The sequence below is a fragment of the Zingiber officinale genome, chromosome 1B (genome assembly GCF_018446385.1).
Source record: "Zingiber officinale cultivar Zhangliang chromosome 1B, Zo_v1.1, whole genome shotgun sequence".
Classification (NCBI taxonomy): domain Eukaryota; kingdom Viridiplantae; phylum Streptophyta; class Magnoliopsida; order Zingiberales; family Zingiberaceae; genus Zingiber; species Zingiber officinale.
Window position 1 is genome coordinate 108,582,503 of NC_055986.1, and position 26,512 is coordinate 108,609,014.

At 35.2% G+C, this 26,512-nt stretch overlaps 1 protein-coding gene across 4 annotated transcripts in view; it reads right to left on the reverse strand.

The window, feature by feature from the left end:
• Positions 1-1,202: 1,202 nt before the first annotated feature.
• The window catches only part of LOC121971332 (callose synthase 3-like), a 55,573-nt gene continuing 30,263 nt past the window's right edge, over positions 1,203-26,512 (reverse strand). For 2 of the 4 annotated variants that reach the window (XM_042522548.1, XM_042522538.1), the window contains 20 exons: positions 26,377-26,470; positions 26,077-26,237; positions 25,732-25,852; positions 25,548-25,645; positions 14,426-14,555; positions 14,174-14,325; positions 10,597-10,706; positions 10,364-10,492; positions 10,086-10,154; positions 9,801-9,990; positions 9,380-9,533; positions 7,363-7,482; positions 7,153-7,271; positions 6,993-7,076; positions 4,984-5,096; positions 4,677-4,906; positions 3,796-4,593; positions 3,629-3,679; positions 1,775-1,960; positions 1,203-1,694 (listed from right to left, as the gene is read on the reverse strand). In XM_042522548.1, the coding sequence (XP_042378482.1) occupies positions 1,452-1,694; positions 1,775-1,960; positions 3,629-3,679; positions 3,796-4,593; positions 4,677-4,906; positions 4,984-5,096; positions 6,993-7,076; positions 7,153-7,271; positions 7,363-7,482; positions 9,380-9,533; positions 9,801-9,990; positions 10,086-10,154; positions 10,364-10,492; positions 10,597-10,706; positions 14,174-14,325; positions 14,426-14,555; positions 25,548-25,645; positions 25,732-25,852; positions 26,077-26,237; positions 26,377-26,470 (3,352 nt within the window). In that variant the 3' untranslated portion in view covers positions 1,203-1,451. Of the gene's footprint in view, positions 1,695-1,774; positions 1,961-3,628; positions 3,680-3,795; positions 4,594-4,676; positions 4,907-4,983; positions 5,097-5,299; positions 5,526-6,808; positions 6,897-6,992; positions 7,077-7,152; positions 7,272-7,362; positions 7,483-9,379; positions 9,534-9,800; positions 9,991-10,085; positions 10,155-10,363; positions 10,493-10,596; positions 10,707-14,173; positions 14,326-14,425; positions 14,556-25,547; positions 25,646-25,731; positions 25,853-26,076; positions 26,238-26,376; positions 26,471-26,512 lie in introns of those variants that run through there. The other 2 variants (XR_006109110.1, XR_006109112.1) reach the window with 2 other exon arrangements.

Below are 26,512 nucleotides of genomic sequence, written 5' to 3' on the forward strand. Positions count from 1 at the left end.
TGGATTGATCTAAATTACAATCGGGTTAACGATTTGGTTCTAACCATTACTTTTTTTATAAATTTATAATTTTTAAAAATAATAATAATTTTGAACTATAGTGGATTGTGAACTATAATTATCTTGGATAAGTAAAGATTAAGGATTGACGTTTCAAAAACCGTCGAACAAATGATTTTGAACCATCATCGGATTTACTTTCAGCCCTTCTTCTCTTAACTACATGTAGAGCCCTGACTTTTGGAATCAAGAACATCCTGCATTATTCCTTGAACTTACAAATTAGGTGCAAGTCTTCTTTTTCTCGGCACCTAGTTTGTAAATGCCGAGAAAAAGATATGAATTAGTATATGCAGAAATGCCATTAACAGATTTGGACTTGTGAAGATCAATTTATCTTTCTTTTAATCTTTCATATACACCATAGCTCATTCTTTTAGCAAATTTTTATTTGACAATATTTAGCTTGAGGAATCCCGAAATCCCTTTGTCAAGATGCAATGGAGTCCTGTCAATTTTAGAACCGTGGGTTTTTTCTGCAACTGTTGTATGGGTGTGTTTTGCGAGGAATGGAAAATCGAATTATTTCGACAAGTTAAATGTTAGGGAGTAAATCGAAGTTATTTACACTTCACACTCTTAACACATGCAAGAATTTTAACAATAAATATATAAATAAATGAAAAGGAGAAAATTCTCAATGTCTGACATCTCATCTTGAAAAAAGATAGTAAGAGAAAATAAACTTTGGCATTTACTTTTGCGAAATGAACAAGGAGCATGGCACTTGAGGATGAGAGATATAACATGTTGAGGCCACAGATAACTGCTACAAGTTCAAATCATGTTAAAACACGTGAATGGGGATCAGACCTAGACGGTTTAGGATCATTCATATGCAAGGGGAATTAGCATCATGACCAAGAAAGCATGGCTTTGCAATTGCTGTTCGAGAGGAGATGGTAGAAATACAGCTATGCAATATGGCCAAAACTGAGGCACGGAGGCAAGCTGCTCTTTGCTTTCTGCCCTGTAGGGCAAACCAACACTATCCCTGATGCATATTTTACAAGTGAAGCTTTGTAGTTAATATTAAACCACTTTAGATACCTTCCGAAACATTCAATTCATTTATTCATCCACAACTAAAAATTACCAATTCAGCTTGGGACACCTATTTCCAACTTCTATAAGAACATTTGTTGAAGGAAAAAATAATATAAGAAAGCATAACTACTGTTTTACATATTACAAAACCAATAAAATTAAACTAGCCTTTTGGTTCAGTTTGCATGCTAAAAGCACAACTTGTGTTGCTAGAGAACGATTCCAGCGACATTGCAGCCATCTAAACACATGCATCGCTAATATAATATACAGACAAGAATAGATAATTTGCAATCGACCGTAACTGTGGGAGAGAGAGAGAGAGAGAGAGAGAGATGGTTGCACTACTTTTTTTTGGATGGTTGATCCTTCTTAGGACCACCAAGGATACGAGATATCTGCAGGCCTCTGCTGAAGGCCTGGTTGAAAAGCATCCTCGTTTGGAACTCTGAAACGAATGGGAACCAAGCTAAGAAAGCAATTGGAGTGAACAGCAACAAGCCCATGATGATTTCATAGCCTCTCGCTAGTGCCTTAACCGACCCCCAGAGACTAGTTGGAACAACAGGTTTACAAGCTTGTGCAATCTGATGAAAAAAAAAATGGTTCCAGAACTCAGAAGGTGATCCAAGATAGAGTTAGCATAGGAAAGTTACTGGTTGCTTACCAAGAGCAATCCCCATCCAGTAGGCATGAAAGCAAGAATACTAACAAAAATGTCTCGCACTGTCATGTGGGGGATGGTTATCAGGATTATTAGAATGGAAAGGAAGGTTATGAAGATAAGGCCCTTTATTAGACGATAAACAAGCTGAAACTCTGCACTGAATTTTTTCCGTCCAAGTGATACGGCCTGGAAAAGTAAATCAGACGCAATTTTCAAACTAATCAGAATGATGCAGAAGTACACAGAAATAGTAATTAGAACAAAATAGTAATTTTCTGGGTATTTATGCCACAAAAATAAATTCTTCTTTTGTACAGTTACTAGTGACAAATGGTTACTACTTCCTCAAAAATCCATCTAAGAAAAAAAATATTATCATAGAAAAAGCGTCCTGCTAATTTTTGACAATCTAATTATTTGAACCAAAGTGCTCTGAATAAAAGTAGACTTATTTGCGAAAATAACTATTGGATTTAAATCCAGGGTAATTTAGATAGAATACGGACAAATTATATAAGCAGTCATAATAAAAATTGTAATTTATATACTATATACAATAAGCACTAGTGCATGATAAAACGTCCATATAAGCGGTCATAATACAAATTGCAATGAAGACAAGCCACACTAGTTTTATAAATTTATGTTTAGTGGGATTGTCCTCAAAAGTATGCTTTTGCTTTGAAATTTATTTAGAGTTCATCAGATATAATCGGGGGTAATTGCGATTTAAAGAGTAAAATTAGGGGATTTATAGTTCAACAAGCTGTATAGGTGCTTATTTAGTGTTCTTGGTTCAGTTTGGAGAGTAGGAGAACTTGTGTTTCCTTTATAAAAGATATTATCCCTTGCAATTGTGTGGAATTATTCTATATATAGTAGTCATATCACATTCGCTCATTGTCCTTGTTCTTCTGTAGCTCTGGACAAGTGAGGATGCCCTTGTAGTGGCTAGAGAGCTTTTTTCTCCTACATGGGGGTTTATTTGCCGCCATTTTAGTAAACCACAACATAGGTTGGTTCTTATCCTTGTTGACTCAACAGACTATGAAATGAACATTATTATAGGTCAAAATACCTAATCTTGAGAGAAAGCCCACCACTACCTTATTTGCTCATTTGCTTGTAATTTCTCATATTACCGCACATGAACCCTAGATGTTTTGTTGGTCATCATCTGCAGCAAGTGGATAGTCATAAGTTATTTTTTTCGTGTTTCTATTCATGTGCATGCTATTTATGTGTTATATTTTGTATTATGCTGTGACTTTTATATGTTGGGTTATCACATGGTTTGGCAAATATGAGTAGTCCCATATCTAAGAAGTTAGATCTACAGATATGGACTCTAGGTTATAATGAAGTTTGCCTTTATCATTTATTTTTCCTAGTAATTAGATCTGCATGTGTTCCAGTTTCTGTGATATTGTTGCTAGAATTGTGACTTTATAGTTAATTATGATTTATGAAAGATGAATTTCCTTGATGGTGGCAAAAGGTGATTCGCTCGTCCCAGCGCCTCCGCCAGCGCATCCCCAGGCCAACACGGAAGATGAATTTCCTTTATAATTTCATTAAAGCTTGATAAGCTCATAATTATGGAAACATTTTAAAATATTTTCAGTTTGAATTTTTTTTTATGTGGTTTTCTATGACATAATTGATTTTTAGCCTAGCGAGTGCCAAGAAAATTGATGCAATACGGTCATAGGTGCCATGTCATGCCTTTCGTTTGAAGACCCACATAAGGGGCACAAGATGCACTAGCTGACTAGCAGTCACAGTATTATATGATTCTGATTTCCAGTTATATATCAAGAACAAAATACTAAAGATCAAATGTTTCTTATGTACCTTCATAACAAGTAAAATTGCAAAGATCACAAGCCACGAAACTCCATAAACCTGAAAAATAAACAAAATTCCGTGTTATTGATTCAGTCGATGTAGTTATGGTAAGTGCTCCAATAAATTAATCTAAGAAAAGAACGAATGAACTGCATATGACATAGAATAAGTACCAGCACACTCTGTGTATGTTCCGTTATACTCAATTGATAGACGAGTCCATATTGGTAGAAAAAAAACCGCAATGCCAGTACTATTTCAGCAATGATACCACGCTTCCCAGTGTACCTAAGATGTTCTTGTTCCATTTCCCACCATGATTCCCAACTTTTTTCTGGTGATACGCCAATTCCCCCACTGTTACTGATCCACTTATTCCAGTCAGCCCAGTCATCTACAATCTTTTGCCACTCAAAGCCAGAAGGATTAAATAAGAAGGGAGCAAAAAGCCAGGTTCCAACCATAAACCACATAGAAGCAGTTATGAAAATGTATGCCACTGTGCCTCTGTATGATGATGCAAGGATCTCATACACCACAAGCAAAATCATCAATTCCAAACCCTTAACAAAATGGCTACGTGAATATAACCTATAATTATCAGCAAACTTTGCGTGGAAGACGACAAACCCACGCCCTGTAGCTCTATATTCTGCACCACCATGGAGCAATGTCCTCCCATAATAATGGGTTTTGGTACCCAGGGAAAAGGTAAAGAATACAGAGGCTAGCTGTAACTGCATTAGTATGAAATCAGTAAGTGCAGTGCGGAATCCCCTTTCCAGACCAATTTCCATCACCATTGGAAGAGCCATCAGAATACCAAGTTGAACAAACGACTGGGAAGCTAGGGCAACCTGAAGAGGTTCATTGTGTACGAACCTCTGGCTAGTGGAAAGAAATTTATCAAGCCCACTAAGGACAAGGTAAAGTCGCCCATATAAAAATACATATACTGTCCACACCGTTACCTGCCAGTGGAAAAGAATAAATTTCAGCTAACTAGCATCAAGCAATAGATGAGGACAAAGGCAATGAAACATTGGAGGCATACCATTGTACTGAAATAAAAGCCAACAGTTGTAAAATAACATGACAACATTCTAAAGAAATCAAAGCGGTGTCCGAGCCTATATATGTCTCGGCTCAATGTCTGCTCGCCATTCCCATTTGCTATCTTAGCCTCAAAGAGTGAGATCTGGTTAAGACCCACATCTCTTCCTTTACCGACTTGCATGTATTCGTGATGCGTAACGTTACCTTCACGAAGTGTGGAGTTAAACCCTGCCAACAAAATGCCAAATTCATTGTGATGAATCTCCTATTTATAAAGATCATAATATCAAAAGCAAATTTCAGACCTGCAAAGATATCTTCACTTAAATTAATAATCTTGGATGCCTTGCATACACCACCCCTTGTTAGGTGGAAAAGTCTATCAAAGACATCTGGATGACCATAATGAAACCGTACCCTAGCATCAAAAAATTCATATATACAATAACTTATAAAACTGAGATATATGATGAAACAAGAAGGAAAGGAAATAGACTTGCTTGTATAAAGACAGTTAAGAAGTTTTTTTTAAGCTTATTATAGAATTTCTACAAGCCGACCCTGTTGGTGCAGTTGACATAAATGATCAAACCTGAATTTTAATTAATGACACGATCTAACCTTTCTACCAAATGTGCAGGACTTGACTGGTCTGACATCAGGTTGAAATCGAACTAGGTCTGGAGGACCTGATAGCTGATGTAGAAGTTCAGATAGGTCAAGAAGTGACCTAATATCTGGCAAGAAGTCCGACTGGGTCGGGACCTGACAGCTGGTCGAAATCCAGTTGGTGTGGACCTGACAACTAGCAGAAAGGCCTAGTGGACCAAGAAAGAGTCGAGTGATTCTGCAAGGTAAGTAAGGTAAGTCACTGAAGAAGAATGTTTCAGTGAGGACAAGTCTCATTTAGGAACTTTAAGCACACATACAATTTAGATCCATTTTAGAAACCTAAATTGAGACCGTGACTAGATCCTGATCTCGGAAAGACATGGTCTAATTAATACTGCTATTTTAATATACTTCGTTTTGCATAATATACTTTGTTTTCTTGGATTAACACATTTTGCAGGACAGAAGGAGCAAATTCAGTCTAGGGTGAACAGTACCCAAGGTGCATTCAACCACATGGAAGGTGCCTTGAGTTGGGCGATGGAAGGCATCTTGGAGAGGCTTCAAGGCGCCTTCGGGTGGATAATGCAAAAGACCTCAGCGACGATAAGAAGCTATTTTCTTGGGACAAAACTTAGCGGACGGAAGGCACCTCCAGTGTAATGGAAGGTGCCTTCAACTCTCAATAAAAGAGAGCTTCGACCAGTACTTCTTCAACAACTCTTCTACAAGCTTTTGCGCATCCGTTTGACGCTCTGAACGCTCCAACATCGTGTTGTTGCTCTACTACGAGGCTACTGCACTCGACTATTGCTGAGAAGTCGTCCAACACCGAGCTCGATCCGACAATCTACAAGTGTTGGATAACGAGGTTTCTTTTGTATATTTAATTACTGCATAAATGAAAGTGCAGCTTGTTACACTTATCCTATCTTTTATATTGTACTCGTTTCCCTCTTCCGACAGTTCCGAAAGAGGATTATAGTGAATTGTCCATCGATACGGTCCGTGGGATTGTGGGTCCTGGAGGAGGAGGAGTCGTCGAAAGCTTCGAACCAAGTAACCGATCGAGTTCTTGTTTTTTGTTTTTGTTATGTCTTTTCCGCTGTGTACTCATTTTATAAAATCAAATAAAAGACAAGTTTTCTAAAACCATGTGATTCACCCCCCTCTCACGTGCATAACGATCCAACAGACCCCACCTAGTGGGATAAGGTTTGATTGTTGTTATTTTTGTTATAGAATTTCTACAAGGGATTCACAAAAGTTCCTCCATACAATAATTCTTATCGTTCTTGATAGAATTAGAAAATATTCTCAACTTTAATTATATGACCTATTTTATAGAGGTAGGATAAAGAGCAAAATATGGTAGACAATTAATAAGAATAGTAAATAAAAAAAGAACAATGAGGTAGGGGAATAATTTACAAAATAATATAACGCTGATTCCAAAATTATCTCAACAATTAGATTTTGAAGAGTAAAAACTATGATGTAAAGAGATCAACTTAGCACCATAGGTAGCAATGCATTATGCAGAATAATTGGATAGACAGGAGTATTCACATTTCACCAACTACCATGGAGTAATGGGGAAGCCTCGCTACAATGAAGTGATGACACAAAAACAAACCAACACAATGAACATAGTTAGTAACCATTTTGCTTGAGAACAAAGCAAGTGATCATAAAAACCCACCTCAAAGGATTGGCAAGTACACGCTGTCCTATTGTCACGAAACTAGTCTCCTGGTTTGACATAAACCAAGCAAGAGAAGAAACACTGCCAAATTTACTCAGTTACTACCATTCCTTCTTTGAGAAAAGCTTACGAGGTAGAAAGTGTAAGCAGGATGCACCTTCCAGTAAATATATGCTCCCTAACTCCAAGTATCGATGGATACCTTACCCCGTCATGTTTTTTTAAAAACTCTTGTAATAAATTTCTCATTTTCAAAGCCTCCTCTAGGTAATGTTCCTGTAACAAATAACATAAAAATGGGCCAAACGATGAAAATGCAAAAATTACCTATCCATAAGAAAATAAAAACAACAAGGAAGTCTACTACCTGGTTCATATCAATCGTCTGCAAACCTTCACCACGTGTAAAAATGATGGCATGATTTTGATTTTCAGGCTTTCCTTCACCCAAGATGGCAGGACCAGGAAGTTTGATGCGATATATTACCTGTCCACGAAAATTTACATTAAGCCCAAAAAGAGAGTAACTGAATTATTAGTAGCAGTCTCATCAAGAGTTCTAGGATTCTTGTGTTTCTACAATATAAAGATCTACAAGATTCACTTCCTAATTTTCTGGTCGAAATTGCTGCTGTGGGGAGACAGCCCAATATATGATAAAAAATTAAGTTACATATGTAAGGACTTCTATTTTATAAGAGTCGGCTCATGTCTCATCAAAGTTGGAGGAAGACAATGAAGCATATGAGCTGAAGGAAATCCATCTATCTGAGTCAGTGTATTATTAGATAACTCGTGACTCAATAAAGCTGAAATAAGAAGACAAAGGTGGAGTAGCTGAAGAAAACTTATGTAAGACATTGCATTTCACCTCATGTCTCAATGTAGCTACAGGAAGAAGTAGCCTACTTACCTCATATATGGACGTAGTTTTTTGTATGGAACCTCATTTCTCAATGAAGCAAGATAAAGATGTATATTGTGTTTCGACATAATTTGTGATCAGTCGGCCGAGAGATCTATTTGTCTCGGTTGTTTGGAATGGCACAACAAATTTTAAATTGTGGATATGTAAATATTTCTTAGACCAACATACCAACATGGTAATATTAGTTCGAGTTATGAAACTTGCACATCATAGCTATCATTAGTGAATTTCCTCGCATGAACTTGAGATTACTTCCAAAAGAAAATATAGTACCACCATACAAATCTTAGCACGTAAAAACAAAAAAATGCAATCAAGATCCGCCATGGCCTTCAATTATTAGGATAATGCATTCAAGAATCAAGGGGGGAAAAGAGGCAGTGCCATTCTATTAGTAAAGAGAAGGATTGCAACCACAAACCCGTATTAATAAATATATTATTCATGTAATAAACAATTAGCATGCGAACTTATGCTATGATTACTAGAGACATGGGATTTTTTGTAGGGGTGTAATCAAGCCGAACTGAACTCTTGAATGTTTGAGTTTGACTCGTTTATAATCGAGTCAAGCTTGAGCTTTATTTAACGAATATATTCATGGCTCACGAGCTTATTCGAGCTTTTATCAAACCTAAACGAACTTAATAAATATAAATTATAAATTTAAATATTCATTAAAAATTAAATTATATATTTAGAGAAAATTATAATATTCTTATTAAAATTTATAATTTTATTCTAATAAATAAATTTAATATATTTCTCTATATTTTTCATAAGTAGAGTGTAAAATCTATAAATTCAATATTAAAACTATTATTTTTTTATTTAAAAGTTGATTCATAAGCTTACTAACGAACATGTTCACTAACTAACGAACCGAGTATTGTGAAGCCTGATCTCGGTTTGTTTATCTTAACGAGCCTCATTAAACGAGCTCAAACGAGCTTTTATCAAATCGAGTTTCGAATAACTCATGAGCAGCTTAGTTCATTTACACCCCTAGTTTTTTTGGAACAATAAAGTGCACGTTGCTATCATGCATCTCAAAATAATTGATTGGCCCTAAGCTTACCTTAGTTAGGTATAAGCATCTTTCCATATCACTATAATATATTAACAAATTATCAACTGGCATAATTAACTCTGAAAATGACTTCTATATATTAGTTAATATATTTGTCAATTAGCCTAATTATAGTTTCCTAAGATAGATTCCTAATTTGTATATAAATATACCTCCCTCTTCAATAAAGAATACATATTCTTTCTATTTCAAATAACAAGTTCAAAGAACAATAAATCCATTTACACTTCATCATTATGATAAAAAGATCATAAAACTAGACATTTAAAAATTTGTTAAGCGGACAATAAATCCAATTGTGCACCTGGTCATAAGATTAATATTGTAAAACTTGACGCTGTCTTTTTTTATCAAGCTAGTGATTACCTGATCAAGATTCTGCACTGGCTCTGTAGAGTCACCAGCCTTCACTAAAGCAGCCTTAACCAATGAAGAATAGTACACATTTCCTTTCTTTTTAGAACCATCACTGCTAGTTTCTTCAACCTCATCAATATAAGCAACACGGAGAGAGGGATATCTGTCATCCAAGCAATTTACATTAAAATATTAAACTTCTGTAGTTGTAGAAATTAGTATGCTAATGAAAATGCATCCAGATTAAGAAAATGTAGCAAACAATATGTATATTTTATTATCCATCATTTAGGCAAGTAATTTGAGTGATTAAACAAGCAGTGTGAAAAATGAAAAAGACAAGATGACACAGGACGGCATGATCATACATGAATAACACCATCCCACATGTAACTACTACCAATACACCAAACTATATGACTAAACGTACGTGGTCATAAGTCTTAGAATATCCTGAGCCTGATGTTTGCCTGACCGTTTCTGAATTCCATATTGCTGGCAAGACACCACATAGGTAAACTTCATATCTGCTACAGCTTGGCATTGTGCCCACAAGGATCTTCCAACTTTTGAATTTTCCTCAGATGTTAATTCAATGGCCTTGTAACCCTCCATAAGGTCTGAGAGAACATAATATGGTATATTCTAATACACCATTATCGTCCATAATAATTGGAGACAATAGATGTAAATAGAGAACTAATCACTGGAGTACCTTCATCTTTAGCCATGTCAAGAAATGCTTGAAGTTCTAGAGCTTTCCGGTAATACATCATACCTCTCACTAAAATTCAATGACACAAAGTTAAATTAAGTGAAATATTAGAAAATATAAATAAGCTAGGCAGGAATAGCCACCATCTCATAATAGTGAAAATGAACAAAAAATTGACGATTTGTTAACTCCAAAAGCTTCACAGGAAAATAATGTCATTATTTCATATTAGTGGGAACAAAAAATATTATAATAGTGAAAAAGAACAAGGACACTACCAGTCCTTGTCAAAGTCTGGCCCCGGTAAGATGCCCAAAGCCGTAGCTCCTCTTCCAAATCATCATACCTCTCACGCAGTTCCTCTTCTGTCTTGCAATTGTTTCGCTCAAGGAAATTGGTCCATTCGTCTGCAAAACAAAGATGCAAGCAGCATCTCAACTAGTAAAACACAACCATGGATGAACACACTCCAAAATCTGTAATGTATAACCAAGCTAAAACATTGAAAAACCTGGGTAAATTTTCTGCAGGTAAAAAAGTATGGAAACACCATCCTCGTTCGGTTCTTCAATTCCTTTTAAGGAGAAAAGAACATCTTCCGTATAATAAGGCGTCAAGACACTAAGGCAACAATGCTCAAACATCAACATAATTATTAAATTTAACAATACCAAATTACAATGCATCAATAAAAACATGTTAGGGAAAAGATGCTAGTAAACACAAATGTGAAACCCTAGAATTTCCACTGCAATTACTAGCACAGCTTTTAGGCAACTTTTCTGATCCAAAATCAGCAAGGGAAATTCTCTATGAAGCACAGGGGATCCAATATCAAGAGAAAGAAACAAAAAAGTAGCAGTTTTAGTAAATTTCATAAAATATTATGATGCATTTCATCTCCATTTCCAACTCAAGGTCAATGCACTATCTAAGATCAAAGAAGAATGAGAAAAGAAACATGTGTACAAGATGTGGAATGGTCAAAATTGGGGGAGAAAGGTAACAGTGTTACTCCCATAGGCAACACTCTCAACCTATATATATAGTGTACAAGATGTGGAATGGTCAAAATTGGGGGAGAAAAGTAAGTGTTACTCCCATAGCCAACACTCTCTACCTATATATATACTTTATTATCGTTCTAAATATTCGTGGCATAATCAATTTGGGAAAATTAGAAACAAGCAGGACATTAAGGGTATTAAATGCCAACTCCGTGAACATATGCTAGCAACATCAGTTTTAAGAGAAAAATAATTAAACCTAATAAAATTCCCTCACAATCAATCTTTATCTTCCATTGCATCACATTTGTAGAAGCATTCTTTGCCCGCTCTACTTTAACCTCTTCCCCTACCCCATACCCTCTCTTTTGTCTGCCTCTCTTCCTCCTTTGCTTCTCATCTTCCCTTCCAATACGACATCAACTATGTGGTGCATCGTTGGCAAACCATAACCTTTTGAGGGAGTAGACATAAGGCCCCCTTCTTCCCCATCTCAATTGAGGGATCTCTTCATGAACCTCCCCATCATGAGATGATTCAATGGGTGTGGCTCCAAAGGCAGGTACATCATAGGCATAATCCTTAGAGGCAGGGAGGATGGACTTGATTCAACGGGTGTGCCTCCCATAAGTCACAAATTGACTTGCTTATAGTGAGAAAGAGGGATAAAAAAACTGTCTTTAAGCAAAGTATCTTTAAAGAGAAATGATAGGAGCACAAGTATAAGAAGAAATACATGGTGACTCGAGTATGATATAGGATAAGATGACATCAAATTTGAAAACAATTGTCAAGAGCATACTTAAATGAGTCCAAAGAACGAGCACTTTTAAATAAAGAATATTAGTGGTGGAATGAGGAAGTAAAATTGAAGAGAGAAAAAAATCACTAATAAATTATTATACACTTGTAAAATGAGAAAAACTTTAAAAAGTATATAGTAGCCAAGAAAGCAGTGAGCGAAGCCGAGAATGAAATTTTTGAGCATTTGTATTGACAACTTAATACAAAATAGGGAGACATCTATAGAATAACTAAACTGAGAAGAAAATAAAGGATTTTATCCAAATAAGATGTATTAAAGATGAATATCATAGATTACTAGAGACGAATAAGAAAATAAAGGAGAGATGAAAAAAGTATTTTCATCACTTCTTAACTTATGTTAAATGGGACGTAAAATGGATCCCTAGGTATGTATTGTATTGAATGACTTAAATTCAACCTAATATTGAAAACAAAAAAAACTATGATTAGTGGAGGGTTAGTACTTTAGTTCCTATATAAAAAATAAATGAGACATACAAAATTGTGAAAACTATAAGAGCATTAAACTAATGAGTCACACCATGAAACTCTCGGAAAAGGTGATAGAAAAATGATTTCAAGAGACAAGGAGACAAAGAGACTCAAAATCAATTTGAATTTATGCCTAAAAGGTTGACAATAGAAACTATATATTCACACAAGTGATTGAAAAGTATCAAAAAAAGAAGCAAGACTTACACAAGGTATTTATTGATTAAAAAAAAGCATATGACTCAATCCCAAGAGAATTATATGAAAAAATTTTAAAAAAAGGTGTTATATCAAGATCAATTAAGAATATCCATGAGAATGTAATGACAAAAGTAAAGACTTCAAGTGGATTAACCAAAGCATTTCCTACAAAAATAGAGTTTATATCAAGCTCATTGGATATATCCAAGACACGTTACCATGTATGTTGTTTGTAGATGACATTGTTTTGGTCAATATGAGATCATACGCACATTAATTGAAAAAGAAGAAGACTAAAAAAAGACTTGATTAGCAACAATAAAAAGAAATAAAATTCATTTAAATATAGAATATAGATGAGGATAGTAAGGGATCGAATCCAATGCATAGGAGGATCTATATAGTCAATCTCATTTAGTGGGTTAAAGACTTGATTGTTGTTGTTATATAGATTAGTCGATAATAGACATATTCAAATAATTTAATCTACCTGTTGGTAGAATCTACATTTGATATATGAATTATTACACCTCACTTATATGTGTATTTATAGATTGGTTCACAATAGATCTATTTCAATAACTTAATCCACTTGTGATGATTGGAAAGTTAGAGCCCTAAATAATAGGCAACAAATCGGTAACATTTACCACTTAAATCATGAAACAACATAGGACCTCAAGAGCCGCTTATATTCGTCAATTAAATACCAATATCATGTACATATAGTTACTAGAAGATGAGATTGCTAAATAATGATGCTCATTTGGTATATATGCATTTTTTTTAATAATAAGAAAATTTAAATATAGATTATTGATAATGATATATATTTGATTATTTTAGGTTATCATCTTAATCTGCATATCAATATTAATACAATGTAGTCATAAATGATAATCTCTTGATGACCTTTGAATTAACTACTAAGACAATTAATAAGAGTTGAATATTTCAAAAGACACGTCCCTTTTGGCGATGTTTCTGGTGTGTCATGCAGAGACAAACTAGATGTTAATAAATATAAATAATTTATTACTAGTCATTATCAAAAGAGAAATAGAAAGACTATTTTAATTTTGTTTGCACTTGAGTAGTGGTGGTTACAATATGGAAAATCGATCCCATCTAAAAAAGATTGTAGTACAAATACTTTTGCACAACATCCTCAAATGATTGCAAAAGAAATTGATAAAGATTTTGACTAAGTTGACAATACATAGGTGGCCCTTCTCATATAAGCATAAGAGATGTCAGAATTTTGGGCAATTGCATCGTTCAAAGGAAGATGGGACTGAGAAGTGTCAAAGAAAGGACTGTCGGTGGTTGAATGATGATGATGATGATGAGCATGAGCAGGTTGCTGTAAATTCCATGTCAAAATTTTAAGGAAAAGAATAAGTAGTGCTTATTCCTTAGGTAAACCCATTTACAAATTATATATTACTGTCTTATTATATCTACAACTGTATAATTTAGCCCTTAACTATCCACAATCAGGTCATTAAAGAGGTGGCAATCAAATGCTTAACCAAATTGAAGTGGAGAAAAAACAAAGAGAACATAAAATCAACAACTTACGAGAATGACAACATATTCCGAACTTTGGGTGCGTTAGGTATATTCATAAACAAAGAGTTGCAGAAGAAGGATATCCGCCTTCTTGCATCTAGATTAGATGGTACATCCATTGCAGATTCCTTCACAGTAAACAGTAAATGTAGCCGTTTCATCTGGAATAAATATGACCGAAAAAAAAAATTAGTAAGAGGACAGGCATGCAGAGTATAAACTGGAAGCAAACTAAATCATACAATGACCAAAAGAACGAACCTTTTCCATCCAAGCATTTGATTCTGGTAAAGGAAATTTTATTGCTCCAATTTTTGCGAATAACTGAACTTGTTGCTCCAATGGTGTAATCCCCTCATGCCTCTGACCACCATGATTGGAGTCCAGATAGCTGCAGATAAACACACCAAGTCTCAATTAAGAATTGATTGAAGGCTAAAAAAGGTCAATATTGTAGAGACGGTTACTTATTGGCAATGGTAAAAAAGGTAAAGAGGAATTACAGTTGCGCATAGATGACCTTGCAACCAAGAGGAAGCCTATATGATATGTACTCCATAATATCTATGAATATGTATGTCAAAGGACAACTTCACCATCGGCTAGCTGTACTAAAATGACATCTTAAACACCAAGAAATTTTGCATTCTCAATTGACATGTTCAGAAAATCTCTGCAGCTATTGACCTCCCTAGATCATTAAAATAACATCTTCTACAGATTGCTACGAATCTCTAAAATCATGAGAATGTTAACAATACTGCTGGATTATTTCAGAAATATAAGAGGATGTTATTTAGGTGTGTATCTACTCGCCATCTAAATAGGGTCTTATAAGGCTTCCCCCTGCTCTATTTTATTTTATTTTAAATACATACTAGTGTAAGAGTATCTTGGTGCATCACAATTAGAATTAAATAGTTATTTGACTGTTAATTATTTTGTTGTGGTTTTATAGTATTTACATTTCTAATCAATTAAGGTGCCTCATCCTCTCACTATCCTATCAAAAAGTAATAATAATAGCTCCCACGAGCTGGCGCAGTTGGTTCATGCAAGTGTGTCGATTCCCAACAGTTGTAGAATATCTTGCTGGTTGCCTCAACCCCTCCTTGCATGCGCTATTATTGCTGGACGAAACCCCCCATGAACTATCTCCCTTCTAAAGGATGGGGGCCACCTTAGAGCGGCCGCCGTGGTGACGGTTTCATTTTTTTACTATCAAATAATAATAATAATAATAATAATAATAATAGTCTAGATTTCTACTCCCTTTAATGTTTTCTTGATCCTTGTTTAGCAACTAAGTTTAGTTATGTACCTATAAGAGATTGTAAAATATTTGAAATATAATGAATATATATGTAGGTACTAGAAGCAGCTAACTATACACGAACAAGAAGAGGAAGTAGGATTAGGAGGGATGTCACCACACTTCGTTATAGGAAAACTAGTGAGACTTAGCGATAACCCCGAAGAGTTAGAAGACCCTTTAACTCACTATTTTAGGACGCTTGACTCAAACACAGATAGTTATTATCAAGATTGTTTCAACCCCACTTATATACTTTAGTAAGTCAACAAGATAATCTTGATTCCATAATTTCTAGACTTGAAAAAATAGAAATTATAGGAGAAAATCCTACCAAATATGAGGAAAAGATAAGGTCTATTGCAAATTAAATATTATCAATCCCGATTTAACTATTAAGGCACAAGATTCGAAATACACCAATTGGGAGGTTGAAGAATGCAAAATGCATATTACGCAACTCCTGACATTAAAAGTTATACAAAGATCATATTCTAGACATAGGAGTCCTGCTTTTATTGTCAACAAAATAGCAGAACAAAAACGAGGACAATCTAGAATGGTGTTTAACTATAAATGACTCAATGATAATTGTCATATAAACGGATACAAAATTCCTGATAAGGAGCAACTACTTAATAAAATTCAAAAGTCAAAATGGTACTGTTGGAAATCCTGTCATCATTAAAATCAAAGATACACAAATCAGGAAAAATAGGAAAGGATCATTTGTCAATTATTAACTTTAATTAGTTTCCTTATTATTAGTTTCTTTTCTATTGTAAATTCTCTCTATAAACAAGAGAGTCGTGTATCTATTCTTTTGTATAGGAAATTATTTCTTCCCCATTTTCTAAGTTGGTATTAGAGCTATATCAAAAGTCACGTCCGAAACCACTACAATCACTGCCACTATGGTAAAACCTTCTGAGACCCTGCAACACCATTCCAACTCTCATTCAGTTCAGATCACCGGCATCCGCCTAAATGGTGACAACTTCCTCCGGTGGTCGTAATCCGTTCGAATGTATATTCGTGGGCAAGGAAAAATCGATTATATCACGGGTGACAAGAAGGCTCATGCTCTTAATGATCTATTGCATGCCATATGGGATGGTGAAAACTCCATGGTTATGGCATGGCTAGCCAACTCCATGGAGGAGGATATAAGTACCAATTACATGTGTTATCCTACTGTAAAAGAGCTGTGGGGTAATGTTAGTCAGATGTATTCTGACTTGGATAACCAATCTCAAATTTTTGAATTGACTTTAAAGTTGGGGGGAAATGCGTCAACGAGATGATTCTGTCACAAAATATTTCAATTCATTAAAAAGATTGTGGCAGAATCTTGACCTCTTCAGTACATACGAATGGAAATCTGCTGATGACTACAACCACCACAAAAAAATCATGGAAGACGATCGTATTTACAAATTTCTTACTGGTCTTAACGTCGAATTTGATGAAGTACGAGGAAAGATTATTGGGAGACTTCCTCTCCCATCTATTGGTGAAGTATTTGTCGAAGTCAAGAGAGAAGAAAGTCAAAAGGAGTGTCATGCTCGGAAAAAGGAGTACGAGTGAGTCAATTGAAAATTCTGCCTTATTTACTAATGCTGCAAATTACCAGCGCGGGTCTGATGATAAGCCACGGGTTTAGTGCGATTTCTGCAACAAGCCTCACCATACGTGAGACATGTTGGAAAATTCATGGCAAACCTGCCAACTAGAAAAATAGCAAGCAAGGAGAGAAGAATCTTGGAATTCCTACTGCAAATGAAGTCGACTCAGGTCCCTTCAACAAAGAGCAGATGGATCAACTCTTGAAGCTGATAAAATCCAACTTCTCATCTCGTATTCCTAGTGTTTCCTTGGCACAAACAGGTAGCAATCCTAAAGCTCTCCACATGTCTAAAGCTCTCTCCTGTTTAAACTCCTCTCCGTGAATCATAGATTCTGAAGCCACAAACCACATGTCTAGTTGCTCTCACCTATTTGATACTTATTCCCCTTGTTCTGGAAATGAGAAAATTAGAATTGCCGATGGTAGTTTTTCACCTATTGCAGGCAAAGGACATATCAAACTGACCGAACAATTTAATCTCAATTCTGTTCTTCATGTTCCTAAATTAGCCTGCAACCTTTTGTCTGTTAGTAAACTATCTAAAGATTCCAATTGTCGTATTATATTTTTTGAATCACATTGTGAATTTCAGGACCAGAACTCGGGGATGATGATTGGGCATGCTAGGATGATTGAAGGTCTCTACTAGGATGAAATACCTGTTAGTAATAAAAAAGTTCAGAGCCTTAACAGTATTAGTTCAAACTCAGTTCGAGAAAAAACTAATTCTATGGCACTATAGACTAGAACATCCTAGCTTTCCTTATCTAAAAATCTTATTTCCAGAATTATTTAAAGGCATTGATTGTTCTTCTTTACATTGTGAAACTTATTTTTTTGCAAAATTTCATCATTCAACTTATTTGCCAAAAAATTACCAGGCCTTCAAACCTTTATACTTGATTCATAGTGATGTTTGGGGCCCATTTAAAATTACTACTCTTTATGAAAAAAAATAGTTTGTAACATTTATTAATGACCATACATGTTTATGTTGGATTTATCTAATGAATAAAAAATCAGAAGTGAGAAATTTGTTCAAAATTTTTACACTCTCATTGAAAACCAATTTCTAACCAAAATTTGTATTTTACATTCTAACAATAGAACAAAATATTTTAATGAGCACTAGGGTGATTTTTTGAATGAAAAAGATATTTTTCATCAATCCACTTGCCGAGGTACCCCTCGACAAAATGACATTGTAGAACGAAAAAATAAACATTTACTTGAAGTAGCATGTGTCATAATGTTTTATATGAATGTTCCTAAGTATTTATGGGGCGAAGCAATCTTAACCGTCTCTTATTTGATAAATAGGATGTCTACTACGGTGTTAGAGTACAAAACACCTCTTGATTGTCTTAAAAAAAATTTCCATGAAATTAGATTGTTTTCTGATTTGTTTGTCAAAGTTTTTGGATGTTCTGTATGTTCATGTTCCATGTCAATTTCGTTCAAAACTTGAACCACGTGCTATAAAATGTGTATTCTTGGGTTATTCGTCAAACAAAAAGGGGTATAAGTGTTTCGATCCTCAAACAAAAAGAAAAATTTGTGAGTATGGATGTGTCCTTTTTAGAAACAAAATCCTATTTATCTAAAAATTCTCTTCAGGAGACAAGTGAAGAAAAAGATAATTTTTTGGACATTTCTAACCCACTTCCCAATATCATTTTTCCGACAATCTTAAAAATAATCACCCACCTCCCTAGTGTTGGAAACTCTCGATTAAGGGGAGAAATACTACAAACTGATCGTCGTGATCTGAATTCTAAGATTCAGGTTTATACTGGAAGAGATTTCATCTCGAGGAATAAAGACTCTAATGTCAAGCCTGCACAACACCCGTCTGAAAAACCGAGCTCTGGCTTCGAATTTTTCACCTACTATTCTCGATCTTGATGTTCCTATAGCAATTAGAAAAGGTGTTCGAAATTGCACTAATCATCCTATTGCAAATTATCTTTCCTACCAAAGACTGTCAAAAAATCATAAAACTTTCACTTCTAGGATTTCACACTTCTTTGCTCCAAGGAATATACAGGAAGCGTTGGATGATTCAAGTTGGAATTTAGCGGTCATGGAAGAGATGAATGCTTTAAGGAGAAGTGGCATTTGGGAGATAGTTGATCTACCCAAAGGAAAGAAATGAGTTGGGTGTAAATGGGTGTTTACAATAAAATGTAAAGTTGATGGAAGCATTGAAAGGTACAAGGCTAGAGACTAGTGGCTAAAGGCTTCACTAAGACTTGTAGAATTAACTATCAAGAGACCTTTGCTCCCGTTGCTAAGATAAACTCTATTAGAATCTGTTATCTCTTGCAATAAATTCAGATTGGCCTCTACATCAACTTGACATTAAAAATGTATTTCTCAATTGTGATCTAGAAGAGATGTTCATGAGTCTACCACCAGGATTTGAGAAGAGACTTGGCAGTGAAAAAGTGTGCAAATTAAACAAGGCATTATATGGACTCAAACAATCACCAAGAGCATGGTTTGAACGCATTGGAAAGGCTGTTATTAGTTACGGTTTTTTTGCAGAGTCAAGCAGATCGCACAATATTTTATAAACATTCAAAAAGGGCTAAAGTTGTTTTAATTGTTTACGTTGATGACATTATCTTAACCGGTGACGATGGAACAGAATTAACGGACCTAAAGAGGAGACTCGCAAAAGAGTTTCAAATTAAAGATCTAGGAGCCCTCAAGTATTTCCTCGGAATGGAATTTGCAAAGTCCAAAGAAGATATATTTGCTAATCAAAGAAAATATATTCTTGATCTCCTTGGAGAAACAGGTTTGCTTGGGTGTAAAATGGTTGAGACTTCAATTGAGCCTAACTTGAAGTTACAAGCTGCTAGGGCTGAAGAAGTAAAGAGCAGGGACCTTTATCAAAAATTCGTAGGAAATTAATTTACTTATCTCATACGCGGCCTGATATCACTTTCACGGTTAGCATGGTAAGTTAGTTCATGCACTCACCAGGAGCAGAACATTTCAAGACCGTTTATAGGATATTGAGATATTTGAAAGGAACATGGACATCTTCAAGTCGAAGTCTACACAGATGCAGACTGGGCAGGGAGTGTTATGGATAGGAGATCAACATCAGGCTACTGTTCCTTTATTGGTGGGAACCTAATTACGTGGCGAAGTAAAATAACAAAATGTGATAGCCAGAAGTAGTGCTGAAGTAGAATTCAGAGTTGTTGCCCATGGAATCTGTGAGGTAATGTAGATCAAAAGAATTCTGGAGGAATTGAAGCTTTCTTACTCAACTCTTATAAAGTTTTATTGTGACAACAAAGCTGCTATTTCCATAGCTCATAATCTTGTTCTTCATGATCGCACAAAGCATATAGAGGTGGATAAACATTTCATCAAGGAGAAAATCAACACTGGAATAATATGCATAACATATCTTCCAACAAATGAACAATTAAATGTATTAACGAAAGGTCTACACAAGAAATAATTTGATAAGCTAACTAACAAGCTGGCTATGGAAGATATCTACAAATCACCTTGAGGGGGAGTGTTGGAAATCCCGTTATCATTAAAATCAAAGATATACAAATCAGGAAAAATAGGAAAGTATCATTTGTCAATTATTAGCTTTAATTAGTTTCCTTATTATTTAATTTCCTTTTAATTAGTTTCCTTTCTATTGTAAATTCTCTCTATAAACAAGAGAGTCGTGTATCTATTCTTTTGTATAAGAAATTATTTCTTTCTCATTTTCCAAGTGGTACTCTAAATTTGATATAAAATCTAGTTATTGGTAAGTAAAAATGCTCTCAGAATCTATTCCATGGACTAAATTTTCCTGTCCTGAAGGACATTTTGAATGGCTAGTAATGTCATTTGATTTAAAAATCGCTCCTCGGGTGCTTCAACAAAAAATGGATGATGTGTTTAGAGAAGTAACACAATTTACAATCTGGATGATGACATCCTAGTTTTCTCTAGATAAAAGAAGAACATTATGCTCATTTACACTGAGGCTTTAACTTATTTGAAAAACATAGCTTAATTGTGTCTAAAAAGAAAATGAAATTAGCTGCCACATACATTGACTTCTTAGGTAGCATAATTAGACAAGGAACAATAACACTCTAAACTCACATCACGAGTAAAATCTTGGCTTTTCCAAATAAAATGGAAGACATAAAAACGCTCCGATCCTTTTTAGGATTACTTAATTATGATAGACCATACTTAAAAGATATTGACAAAATCAATAGCCCATTATATAATAAAACCTCTCAAATTGGGCAAAGATATTTTAACCAACAAAATATAGATCTTGCCAAACAGATTAAAAACATGGTCCAACACTTACCCATACACTTACCCATGTTAACACTAGCATTAGATTTAGATTATTTAGTTATAGAAACTGATGGTTTTGAAACTAGATGGGATGGAGTGTTATTTCGCAAAGCATCTAAGTATGACCCAAAAATATCAGAATCACTCTGTCGATATGTTTCAGGTAAATACAAAGAAAAAGGTCACCTTACTCCATTAGACTATGAACTGTTAGCTGTTATTTACTGCTTATAAGCTTTTATGCTTTTGATCTGCAGTAAACCAGAAATTACTCTTGGAACAGACTGCGAAACTATAATAAAATATAGGTTAGTAAACAAAAGATACTCGAAAAGGACTTGGATCAAATTTACGAATGCTATCCTTTATAAAGGATTGAAAATAAAATGGAAACATATCAAAGGAACTAATAATTCCTTCATAAAGGAACTAATAATTTCTTAGCTGATACTTTACCTCATTTACTCACTTAACACATGTTTTGTAGGATGGATAAACAAAAGAAAGTCCGCACTTATGGTTTTTAAAACCATGAAATTTGGTATCCATGAACTTCCTCAATTCTCCATAAAAGAGGATACTTTTCAATTCTCTATGAGAACTCAACTTGATCCAATCCAACAATATTTGATTGACAACGTCTAGAACATACCCACTTCTCTAGGAATATCCGGTCAGAAAATAGTCATTATTAATGCTCTGACTAATTACTTCTTGATCATCTTACAAAAACCTTTGGGTAAAAAGTTCTCTTGTTATACTATTCTCTCAGATCCTTTTACCAGAAGATAATAAGCCTTTTTATAAAGATTTTATAAAATAAAAGAAGCCTATGACTTACTGAGAACTACTTTGGGCTCAAACTTTATTATAAGCTCATTACTTCAGACAGATGGAAAAATCCAAAAAGATAAATCTTACCTAATGGCAGCAACACTTCTTGCCAAACTTGATATTGACTTACTACTGGTTCCACAAAAACCGATGAATTACCAATTATTTGAAATACTTTAAGCTACAAAAGGAAGAAAAGACGTTTTATTTACTGTCAATACTTTACCAAAATATATAAGAACTTACACTCAAAGTTTGGGTGAATACTTCTACTTTGGAACATTTTCTTGAATTAGAAGGGGCACTTAACTGGTTTCATCAAAATACAACACCAGGCATTACAATTACTTATGAAGAAGAATATAGATAAAAAAATACTTGTACTAAAGTTATTCCTCAGTGTTTCAAACAGGACCTAATAGACTTATGTCGTAGATGCCAATTACTCTACTTGTTCAAAAAAGTCAATATTCATTATGAAAAGTTTCAACAAAAGAATTACCGAGGAAGATGTATTACTCCTTTCACTTTAATGACTTATGACCTTCTGCAACAACTATGGGTATATAATTTGGATTCTTTACAAGCTTTTCCAAAGCTCTTGGGAGATTAATACAACATATACTTGAAGAGAAAGAAACTTTTGTCTTATGTACTTTTGCTAGTAATCCTCCATAACGAAGAACCACATACTCTGAACCTGCCAGACACTTAATGAGATTTGATGTACAAGGGCTCAATACTTTCATTTGAAGACTATCCTTCAAATTCAAACAAAGAATGGACTTCACCAAAACCACTTGAGAACTTTGGAGAGCCTCTCCAAGGCAGTTTTTGGCTTTGGGATCCTTATCAAGATCCTCTAGAGTATACTTTGGCCGGTGAAACATACACAGAAAACATTTATTGGCCAACAACATTTGGCATGGTCTTCTTTCCATTTGTCTACTCCACTCACTATTCAAACCTCTGCCCATTTTATCAAAAGAAAAATATGGTCTGGTTTGAAAAACAAAAGACAAAGACATCTTCAGCAGCATCTACCTCCACTCTATCGTCCTCTATGGGATCGGTTGAAGAAGCTAATCTAATCAGCATGATGGAAAGCTGATGGAAATAATGACGGCATTCATCTCAGAAACATAAGCAGTGATGTCATCGAGCACTTATTGCAAAAAGACGTCATCATGACGACTCAAAACAAATCATACGCATTTTATCATATATATAATGTTAGAAACAAATTTCCTCTTCTATGAATAGCTAGAATGATTAATTTGATATGTTAAAAAATAAAAGAAAAAGTCTAAACAATGGAGAATAAGTACTCTAGTTCCCTTATATAAGAACAAAGAAGACGTAGAGAATTATGCAAACTATAAGGGTATTAAACTAGGGAGTTATACTATGAAACTTTGAGAAAGAGTAATAGAAAGAAAAAAGATTAAAGGAGACATGATGACGAAGGTTCGTGCCTGGAAGGTCGACAATAGAAGTTATACATCTAGCAACTAATTGAAAAGTATCAGAAGCAAAAGCAAGATCTACACATGATATTCTTTTACTTAGAAAAAGTTTATTATAGAGTCTCAAAAGAAATTATATGAAGAATTCTAGAAAGAGAAATATTAATGTAGTATATATTGAACTAATTAAGGATACATATATGAGAATGCAGGGAGAATGCGAGCGGGCCCGAGATCAGCTTCGGCCCCAGAGATCTCGAAGGAGTCGAAGTGTCGCACGACGACGCCCTCATTATTCGAGCGGTAATTGCAAACTATACCATTCACCGTGTGTTCGTTTACACAGGCAGCTCGATCAATATCATCTTCAAGAAGGCGTTTGATCAAAACTCCAAATCGATCGGGCGAGCTGCTGCCAATGACAACCTCGCTGTACGGGTTCACCGGCAATGAGATCCAGCCGATCGGCCAAATCAAGCTGGCCATATCACTTGGGGAAGAGTCGCTACGAAGGACGAGGACCACGAATTTCATCGTGATAGACGCCGCCTCAACCTATAATGTCATTTTGGGTCGACCGACCCTCAATGAATTTAGAGTGATCGTCTCAACCTTCTGCCAGAAAATCAAATTCCCGGTAGAAGATCGGGTAGGAGAGGTAAAGGGTGATCAGTTGACCGCTCGCCGATGCTACGTCAAGATGATCAAGACGGAGGCCAAGTCCGCCCGGAAGAATCCCTGGCTAGAGGTTAGCACCATAACTGAGAAGCCTCCTACTTTGATTTACGAAGAGAAGGAAGAGGTGCAGATCCACCCGAGCCGAGCGGAAGCTACTACCTCCATAGCCGCTGATCTGACGGCCGAACAGAAAGCCGAACTAATTGAATGTCTCCGGCAGAACCACGACGTCTTCGCATGGTTGACACACGAACTCCCGGGGATCTCTCCTAAAGTGGCACAGCACGAACTCCACGTCCGATCAGACGCTCGGCCGATGAAGCAAAGGAAGAGGGACTCCACATCCGATCAGACCCCACCTAGTGGGATACGGCTTGGTTGTTCTTGTCGTCCAAGTTAAATAATATAACTCTTAAAAATTATGTTACTACTTTGGGAAAAGGTGATGATTCTCACTAAAAAATACATCCTAAATGAAATAGTGGGAGAATCTTACATAGATTCAGCCTAAGACTTTCACTCCTCACAATGCTGCTGATCTCATCCAAGACTACAAAGCACCACAAGTTTTATCATATGAAGATCAGAGATTTTCATGTCATAGTGCCATATCAAAAACCAAAACCCGTAATTCTGAACGGTGAGGTCCATGTGATCCAGAAACAACATCCCTCCCCCCTCTCATGATGACATTAGCATAATTTAGTTCCAACACTATCGAGTGAAGAAGGGTCTAGATCCACAAAAGGTAAACAAAAGAGGAGGTTTGTGTAAGATCACCCAGTCCACACAAGAGATCTAGAAAATTATCAAGATCACTTGAAGTCCACTTTGTCGGAATGAGATAAAAAAAAAGGCAAAAGCATCTAGAAGTGTCAAGTTTATGTGAATTGGTGTGAAACAAGCTTTGACAAGGCAAGAGAACGCCACAAACTCGTTACTGATCAAAATTTTGACTACTGTAACATCTTTAGTTATATTCATCAAATACTCGGCAGGGCTTATTTTTCCATTGTATAATAGCACACAAGAATCTACCAAGGCAAAATGAAGCACAAAGACAAAAATACTGACTAGCATCCAGAGACAATTAATGGCTTGCAACTAAAACACATTGAAAAGACCTACCCAGGGAGCTCTTCTTCCATGATATCTCTTGTCACCACCTCAAGCATATCTTGAAAAAGAATAATCACCTGTCCTCTGTCATCTTTTTTGTTAGTCATCTGGCAAGACAACCCATTAAATAAATATTGCAATATCAAAAATTTTAAAAATAAAATAAAATAAAATAAAAAGAAACAAGCAATACCAGTAACTTAATCAGCTCAATAAATTTGTTGCACAAAACGGGAAGATGGCTCAACTTGAGCTCATGCAAGCTGTCATTTTCTATGCAATCCTTAACCTTGGAGAAAATACCATCTACTACCCTAATACAAATCAATTAAAAATGTATGAAAAAGCTAGACACGTATTGAAACAAGAGATTTTTGTCAAAAGAATAATAGAAATGATTAAGCAAGTCATATGGTTACTATCCTAATACAAATCAACCAAAAATGAAAAAGAAAAAAAATACACATACTGAGGCAAGAGATTTTTGTCAAAATAGTATAGAAACATATTAACAAATCATGTGGTGCAAATGGCTTACTCGCTTTCCCGTTTACCATCAACTAAATACTTAATGATGCTCATAAATGATGCGTAGCACTCTTTAACAGCACAAATCATATAAACATCTGCATGAATTCTCTTCTGCAATTCACGATATTTCCCATCACTATCTTTTGCCATATCAAGTGCAATAGGAATCTGCAAATGATATTATCAATGCTTTAGTGAATTGTAATTTTAACTCAGCTTAGTAGGTATATATTATAATGCCACTCTCACTACCACCACCTCAAGATATATATAAAAAAAAAACAAAAATTGTTAAGAGCCAGTTTACCTTGCTAGCAAGCAAAAAAGGTGGCCACTGGGTTATTTTTTGATCATTCAGATCCCTATCAGACTTATATGGAACAAGCAGCAAATCCATTTCCCTATTTGAAATAACAGACTATCAACAACCTGAACGTACAATA